A 9367-nucleotide genomic window follows, 5' to 3' on the forward strand; every position below is an offset into this window, starting at 1 on the left:
TGTGTTTAAAAGGAAGGATGTATTCATCCCAGTTAAGCTAATAACCTGTGACGTGTTTTGTGTCTTTAGAGGATTTCTCTGAGTTGTCCAGGGAAAGCTGGACATTGGAGAGCACATAGTTTTGGGAAAATTGGTGACTGAGAATGTGTTGGGGTCACCTGGCTGGTTGCACCCAAGGCTGGTGGAAGCCAGACTAGGGCAGCGGGGCTGTGGACAGACCGTTGGGTCAGAGCTGACAAATAAGTGCTGTCCAGAACACAGACGCTCAGGTGTGACCTGCATGCTGGTAGGCTAGCAGTGAGTGGCCCTTGTAGGGAGCTACAACAGCAAAGGATTGTGAGGCACCCAAGGTTACAGGGCAGATGGTGACACAACCCCTCAGTGGTCTGGACTGCATCCCACAACATGACAGTAGAGAAGAAGAGATATTTACATTTATAGCATATTTTTAAACCTCTAATTCAAAAGAAAGAGTAGCAATAAAGCCAGCACACATAGATGATTACACTACGTTGCTAGAATGTAAATTAAAGAACACAGAATTATTTCTATATGCAACATTCCAGAATTCTTTAGGAATCTTTACTGTTTCAAAAAAGGATGAAGGAGACTCTTCCTGGGGAAATGATGACATCTGCTGGCGTTTAATGACCAAAATTTAGTTTAATTCCTGTCTGTTTCAAAGCGGCACATTGTAATATGGCCCCAATGTTCCTTTGTAAATGCCAATTACTGTGACAGCAATGCAATATAACCAAATCGCAACTGTTTCTTGAAAAATATGCAAAAGAAAATTTGAAGGTCAGCTTCATAGAAAGAAATACAATGTGCCTTCACTGAAATGAGATACAAATCACAGGAATTTATAGGAATTTCTCTTAATCTATATTTTCAGTTCTCTGAACAAAAGACTAAATTTATCCATAGTCATTTTCTATCATTCCATCATCAGTACATTTTAAAAATATTTTCATATTTTTACCAGTAGCACATTCAAAAGAATTCTTCGATTCTGTTCTGTAACTGAAAACAAAAATAGATCGTACACATTAACATGTCAGCCAATGGCTAGTATGAAGTGGAATTCATGTTTACTGATCAGCACTTGTACTTACCATTTGATTGTATGCATCACTTTTTATTTTTCAATAAACAAATCATGCTGGGGGTATTCTACTGCTGGGCGGTACCATATGCAACATGAGAAGTAAAACTGAGGTTTTTCTGAGTGCTTATGGAAATATACATGGCAGTTCTTAGAGGGGTAGCAATTTCTGTTGGATATGCTATTCAGTTTCACTTTGTGTCCTGGACGGCTGTATAGTGTTGCTGGTCATTGATAAGAGGTTGTGCATTTCAGGGCAAAGGTGCCTTTATTTCAGAATTAGAATCATAGAATATCAGGGTTGGAAGGGACCTCAGGAGGTCACTTAGTCCAACCCCCTACTCAAAGCAGGACCAATCCCCAACTAAATCATCCCAGCCAGGGCTTTGTCAAGCCTGACCTTAAAAACCTCTAAGGAAGGAGATTCCACCACCTCCCTAGGTAACCCATTCCAATGCTTCACCACCCTCCTAGTGAAAAAGTTTTTTCTAATATACCACCTAAACCTCCCCCACTGCAACTTGAGACCATTACTCCTTGTTCTGTCATCTGATACCACTGAGAACAGTCTAGATCCTTCTTCTTTGGAACCCCCTTTCAGGTAGTTGAAAGCAACTATCAAATCCCCCCTCTTCTCTTCTCCAGTCTGAATAATCCCAGTTACCTCAGCCTCCCTTCATAAGTCATGTGCTCCAGTCCCCTAATCATTTTTGTTGCCTTCCGCTGGACTCTTTCCAAGTTTTCCACATCCTTCTTGCAGTGTGGGGCCCAAAACTGGACACAGTACTCCAGATGAGGCCTCACCAATGTCGAATAGAGAGGAATGATCATGTCCCTCGATCTGCTGGCAATGCTCCTACTTATACAGCCCAAAATGCTGTTAGCCTTCTTGGCAACAAGGGCACACTACTGACTCATATCCAGCTTCTCATCCACTGTAATCCCCAGTTTCTATTCTGCAGAACTGCCGCCTAGCCATTCGGCTCCTAGTCTGTAGCAGTGCATGGGATTCTTCCGTCCTAAGTGCAGGACTCTGCACTTGTCCTTGTTGAACCTCATCAGATTTCTTTTGGCCTAACCCTCCAATTTGTCTAGATCCCTCTGTATCCTATCCCTACCCTCCAGCGTATCTACCACTCCTCCCAGTTTAGTGTCATCTGCAAATTTGCTGAGGGTGCAGTCCACGCCATCCTCCAGATCACTAGTGAAGATATTGAACAAAAATGGCCCCAGGACCAACCCTTGGGGCACTCCACTTGATACCAGCTGCCAACTAGACATCGAGCCATTGATCACTACCCATTCAGCCCAATGACCTAGCCAGCTTTCTATCCACCTTATAGTCCATTCATCCAGCCCATACTGCTTTAACTTGCTGAATGTAGTGATCTGCTATCACAAATTGTGTATTCATTTTAGTTCACCCAACACTTTCAAATCCTTTATAATGAAAGGCACTATATAAGTGTCGGTATTATGTGGTTATATGGGAATACCAACAGTGGTAAGAAACACTCTTCTGTGCTAGACTAGTCAAATTATTATGCCTATTCTTCTCAGTTGAGGATGTAGCCACAATGACCATACTTTTACCACCTCCAGATTAGATCTATTTTTGACACCTTTACGTCTCACTTCAGTTTAAATAAAAGCAAATCACTTGACATTCAGGAACCCCTACTTCTCTTCTTTGTAATTTGAACACTGACCATAGTTATGAGTGTATCAGAGCTGCATAGACATTTAAAGCCAGTAATGCAGCTGACTCTGGGCCAGAACATAGCTGCTGTTTAACAACCCATGGCAACATGAAACAACTTTTTAGGACAGGAAGTTGACAATAGATTGTGAAGGATTTTATGTTTCACATGAATCCTCCAAGCACTGTAGAAGGTCATCAGCATCTTATTCTCCTGTTAGTGACTTAGCCCAGTGAAAATGTAAGTTGACAGTGAAATAGTAAAGTCATCTAAAGGCAAAAGATATTATTTTCTATCTTGTCAGCAATTTGAGTGAAAATATTATGATGATTCAGGGAACAACTATAGAAACAGTCTGTCCTCAGTAGACCTGCAGATGTTCAAAAGAAAGCCAATCACCAGAAGCTTAAAGTTAGCACAATTATATTTTATGTATAGTGGTGAGAAAACTTATAAGGCAGAAATGGCAGAGGACCACCATCTACTAGATCCTAATTAACACTTTAAACATGGTATCACAGGTGGGCAAAACAGAAGAGAACAATGCAAACATTAAATACAATTAAGTTCTCCCTTGTATTTTACTGAGCTGTGCATCTCTCTGCTTTCTATATAACCCACTTGTTAAAGAGCTTGCCCTTCATCCTCTCCCTGGTTTTTGTAACACAGACAGAAAGCAGAAGACCAGATGTCTGAAGGGCAGGCAATGCAATGTTTATTGGGGTTAGTTTCCAACAAACATGTATACCATAACTCTGAAGCCGCAAAGCCTTGTTTTCCAGCATCCCATTCCCAGCTCTGATGCTGCAGAGCGTTTACCCCGGCTTCCCTCTTCCCAGCTCTGATGCCACAGAGCCTGCCTGTGACCCCTTTTCCAATTCCCATCTCCTTCTTCTTAGCAGGCCCAAATATACCTGCAATGCACACCCTCAGTCCCATCCTTTACAACTTAAGGTCATGTTCCGGTTTGGAAGGTTATGTGTCTAGGGTCTTTGTCCCACCTCTTTTGTATCCCATGGGAGGGGTGAGGAGTGAGGCTATGCTATGGACAGTAACAGGCATTTCTTTGGCCTTTTAATGTTTTATACCTTCCTCTAAATCCCTGCTTGCCCCTTCCAACTGGTTGCTTGACCTTGCCTTGAGAGAAAAGCCAGGCAGGCTTCCAGTGTATGCTCATATATTACACTCCCACCATACCCTGTAACACTTTAGTTCCATCTCTTATCTCTTTTCATCTCATCTGAGACAGTATCTTTATCCTTTGTTTACACATATTAAGTATATGATATGAGAGTATCAAAAAGTCAAACTCTAAATTCTATCTCAGGCTGCCAAACCAGCTTATATGCTAACACCACTCCAGAACTGCATACATTGCTTTGCATTTGTCTGCTTCTTTGTTGCCTTGTCAGTTATTTAGATGTTGTGTAACTATATTAGTTAATGTGTGTACAGTGTTTTGAATATAAGACTCACAATACAGTCCCTAAGTATTATTGTTGTCCCTTTTCAACCTGAGTGGCTAGTCAAAGTTTGGAGCCTTGAGCATGTTCCAGTTGGAAGTAGAAATTGATGGAGTTTGGTATTTTCTTTGATGCAATCTTTTTTTTATTTACAAGGAACGTACAAAGTCCTGTGTCTCTGAACACAAAAGGAATCAAGAACAAAACGAATCAGTTTCTTGGCTCACGGACCCGAAGCCCTTTTAGCCAACACTAGACCCAAAAGAGTTCTCTCTAGCTTTTTCCAAGGTCAAACTGTGCTTATAGGCTCCTATTTGGCTTTCTTATCTCTTCCTCTCTCTCTGTTCTTGTCTGTTCTCAATTTCTGTGTGAACTCTCTCTACACACACATACACATATACCTCTACCCAAAACAATATTCAGCTCCTGGGCAGGTTCACACCCACCTTTTGTCTTAAGTGGGGGCTCATACTTATAGTTATGTTAATTTAAGGGTGAGTTCACACCTATCAATCGCAAAGGCATTTTAACTCAATCCACAGCAAACTCATAACACCCAGCTCATGACACTGTTATTTCCATTAGGTTAAATCTTACTAACATAGTGAAAAGATAGTGTTTAAAGTCAACTAGTCTCATTTCAAGAACATAATCAGGGTATTTCATTACATTAACTACTGAAATGACTTGCGTTTTTGCAACACACCTAACAAGTGTTCAGGTACAGTATCCCATTGAATATTATGGGCCTCCACATTGGGTAGAATCATAGAATACAAGGGTTGGAAGGGACCTCAGAAGGTCATCTAGTCCAACCCCCTGCTCAAAGCAGGACCAATCCCCAACTAAACCATCCCAGCCAGGGCTTTGTCAAGCCTGACCTTAAAAATCTCTAAGGAAAGAAATTCCACCACCACCTCTCTAGGCAACCCATTTCAGTGCTACACCACCCTCCAAACAGATACTACCCTCTTCATCTAGCACATGGAGTAGCCAGTATAAGTCTTGAACCCATGACCTTGGTGTTTTTCACATTATGTGCTGACTAGCTGAGCTAGCTGGCCCACAAGGTATGGATTCATGCTTGCCCCACCTAGCCTGCGGATTGTGGCAATTAAGTGCAGAGTATAGTAAACAGGCAAATCCACTATTAGAGTTAGTGGAGTCTACTCAAATTTCAAGCTCCACCATTGCAAATAAAGGCTTAGTCCTGCCCACATTAGGAGCTAAACTGGCACAGCTACACTAGTGGCTATAATTGGGGTAAATCCTTAGTCTAGACAAAGCCTAGATTGTCAATTTTTGTAGGAAGGGCCCTGCCTTCCTTGGATCTCTAAAGCACCATGTCCATCCATGGTAGCTTGTAAATAATAGCAGTAAAGTTAATAGTTTTGTCTGCATTAAGCATCTCTGTTCTTTCTACTGGCTTTTTAGCAGATGTTGAATAAAACCAGGCAAAATTCCCATTGAAATCAAACAAGATTGAGTTGATCAAGCAGTACAAGTTACACATGACTCATTTGCTAGACGTGGGTGTAACTTTCATGCTAAGTAGCAAGGAGGACAGGATTGTAGTAGGAAAACAACAATCATAAGATATGTTACAAATGTGCAAAACAGCACAGGTTGTGGGGGCTGCCTTATTTGACACCTTTTTACTCTTCCTGCTGGCTTGTTTTCTTGCTACACCCTTCCATCCCGTCAGCAAGATACTTTCCCTGATATATTTCCCCTTATGAGCATGGAATGTACTCAGCCATTTACATTACTTGTGACTTTGGCCCTGCATAAAGCCAGCAGGATTGTAGTATACAAAATCAGTGATTATGGCACATAATCAATTAAGGGGAAAAACAAGTGTGTGTTAGCTTCAATTTCAATTACAAACACATAAGGAGGGACAACAGTCTTATTGGTAAATAGAGAAACAAATGGGGAAATAAGAGTTATTCTCAAGTTTCTAAGATAATATTAATAATAGTGGAACAAGCATAAAACAAACTAGTTAGTTCTTGAAAGCGTCCTTTTAATGTGTTTTACAAAATACTGCACCAAAATAAATGTTTACACAATAAGCCTTCATGTCCCTGAAGCAGCCAGCAGTGTCCATTGGACTGGCCATATTTAACCCCAGCATGCATTCCACACAGTAGTTACATTTGCAAACATACCATGAATTATAGCAGCTCTGAGAGAGTTTCAATGGTCTGTCTGCATTACACAAACGATTTGAAGCCTCTGAGAAACTCTTACTTCCATCCCTCCCTTTCGAATCACATTAAAAGTCATAAGCAATTCACACAAATCATAATTGTTTCTAATAGATTAAAATTTATATCTACAGAATGTCTCCAGTCAGCTGATTTCTATCTATTTATTGATTCTGCTGTAGGATCGGCATCACCAGACCTTTCCACCAAGGACAGATTTAGGGGCAGATGACCCACGCAACCACCTGGGGTGCTGGTCTTGAGGGGCGCTGGGCTTGGGGTGCTGTTTTCATTGTTAGTGACAAAAAGGAAAATAGAATGTTTGAAGTTCAATTTTTCAGGTATTCCACGTATGGAATTACGCTAAGCTCCTAGATGTTCTGGACCTTTGTAGAATCTCATGGAACCTTTCACACTTTCTGAGAACTACATTTTCCTCAAACTTCCTGGAATGTTGTCATCCATGCCCTCGGAGGTGTATAAGGAGGTCAAGTCCAGGCTCAAGCTGAATAAATGCATAGATGCAGAAAACTAGCACATTATCAATGTAGAAACCCAGCGTTGGAGGAACATGTTCAAGCATATGATCTCAATAACCCTCTTCCTTGCAAAGAATAATTTGGTTTTCCTGGGCTTGTTGGATAATTTGTTCAATGAACATAATGGTAATTTACTCAGTTTGGAAGAGCTCCTTGGGAAATAAAACAATGTCATGCATCAGCAGTCATGTCAAATAGTTCATAAAGAAGCTATGGACCATTATGGCAGCAAAACAATTCAAAATGAATTGATTGACTGTGTGACGGAGCAGGGAGTGGGGCGGATTTGACCTGGGAATGTTGTTTTGGAAAAGAATTACTGGTACAGCTTAGCCTCCGAATCCGTACAGAGTACGACCCTGGCGCTTCAACGCATAAACAACGTCCATAGCAGTCACAGTCTTCCGCTTCGCATGCTCGGTGTAAGTGACGGCATCTCGGATCACGTTCTCCAGAAACACTTTCAGCACCCCACGAGTCTCCTCGTAAATGAGACCTGAAATACGCTTCACTCCCCCACGACGAGCCAAACGACGAATAGCGGGTTTAGTAATACCCTGGATATTATCCCTCAACACCTTCCTATGGCGCTTAGCGCCACCTTTCCCGAGACCCTTGCCTCCCTTACCGCGACCAGACATCTTCACTAGAGATGCAAACACAATGTTGCAGGGAGGTTACATTGGGGATGAGAGGAAATCTACCTGAGCTGTAACCTGAGCCAGAAGGGGGGTTGGGAGAATTCACACCTTCTGCCTGGGAGACTGAACAAAGGACAGGGGAGAGAGGGGAGGGGTTAGAGAGCTGCTGGAGGGATTTTTAGTTTCAGTTTGGGCTGGGTGGTGCAATGCAGGGAACTCCAAGCTGGGGTCTAAGCTCCCTGAACCCCCAGAAGGACTTGATTGAGGGGTCCTGGTTGTGCCTACAAGCTCTGCTGTAGACTGCATTCTATTGTCCAACAAACCTTCCATTTTACTTGCTTGCTGAAAGTCACATGAATCCCAGGAAAAGGGGTGCAGGGCCCTGACTCCCCCACACTCCGTGGCAGACCGTATAGCAAGGAAGGTATTCAATAGCATATTGATGTTATTCAGCAAAGCAAAGTACTAAGCCTTAATAATGGACCGCAATCCCGACATTAGTCACAGTGGAAAGATGTCATTTACAGTAAAATTTGTTGATGACGAGGACGGCTGTATCCAAGTAAAAAAAGACTTTACCTGTTTCTGGTCGGTGGACAACTCTTCTGGAAAAGGCCTAACGGAAATGTTTATGAACATTTTGAATGACAATAAAATAAAGCTTCAGGAATGCTGCGGCCAAGGCTATGGTAATGGCGTGAACATGAAGGGAAAAACAGTGGCATCCAGGCAAGGATCTCTGCACTGAATCCAGAAGCTTTCTTTGTGCCTCGTGGCTGCCATTCCCTCAACCAGGTTGTTTCAGATGCAGCATTAGATTCAGTATCTGTCTTCAGAGTCCTGCAAAGGATATAAGTCCTGTTCTCAGCATCAATTATCAGGTGGAAGAGCCTCACAGACAATGTTACAAATCTGACCATGAAGCCTCTAAATAACACTTCCTGGGACAGCTATATTGACAGCTTAAGGCCAGTGAGGTACCAAGTGACTGAGGTTTATGATGCCCTGATAGAATGGTTGCAGTCGAGTAAAGCTAAGGCCAGAGGCAGACATGAAGTGCAAAGCCTGGCAAACCAGATCACTGACTTCAAATTTCTGATCTCAGTTGGTTTGGCATGATATCCTGTTCCAAGTAAGTGCTGTAAGCAAGGCATTGCAAACTCAGTAGATGGACATCGTGACCACTACTACTTCAATGAGAAGCTGCCTTGATTTTGTTGTGGCCTACAGAGGATATGGATAGAGACCTCTTTAATGTTTTTAATGAAGTAAACACTAATGGGAACTGTGTGATCATGAGAGACTTTAACTTCCCAGATACAGACTGGAGGACAAGTGCTAGTAACAATAATAGGGCTCAGATTTTTCTGGATGTGATAGCTGATGGATTTCTTCACCAAGCAGTTGAAGAACCAACAAGAGGGGATGCCATTTTAGATTTGGTTTTGGTGAGTAGTGAGGACCTCATAGAAGAAATGGTTGTAGGGGACAACCTTGGTTCGAGTGATCATGAGCTAATTCAGTTCAAACTAGATGGAAGGATAAACAAAAATAGATCTGGGACTAGGGTTTTTGACTTCTCGAGGACTAACTTTAAAGAATTAAGGAAATTAGTTAGGGAAGTGGATTGGACTGAAGAACTGGGGATCTAAAGGCGGAGGAGGCCTGGAATTACTTTAAGTCGAAGCTGCAGAAACTATCAGAAGCCT

At 42.1% G+C, this 9367-nt stretch overlaps 1 protein-coding gene across 1 annotated transcript; it reads right to left on the reverse strand.

Annotated features, from left to right (window-relative positions):
• Nucleotides 1-7346: 7346 nt before the first annotated feature.
• LOC127045949 (histone H4) lies at nucleotides 7347-7668 on the reverse strand. The gene has a single exon (XM_050942848.1). It carries the CDS (start codon nucleotides 7656-7658, stop codon nucleotides 7347-7349), a length of 312 nt encoding a protein of 103 aa, XP_050798805.1. The 5' UTR covers nucleotides 7659-7668.
• Nucleotides 7669-9367: the final 1699 nt, after the last annotated feature.

The sequence above is a fragment of the Gopherus flavomarginatus genome, chromosome 1 (assembly GCF_025201925.1).
Source record: "Gopherus flavomarginatus isolate rGopFla2 chromosome 1, rGopFla2.mat.asm, whole genome shotgun sequence".
Lineage (NCBI taxonomy): Eukaryota > Metazoa > Chordata > Testudines > Testudinidae > Gopherus > Gopherus flavomarginatus.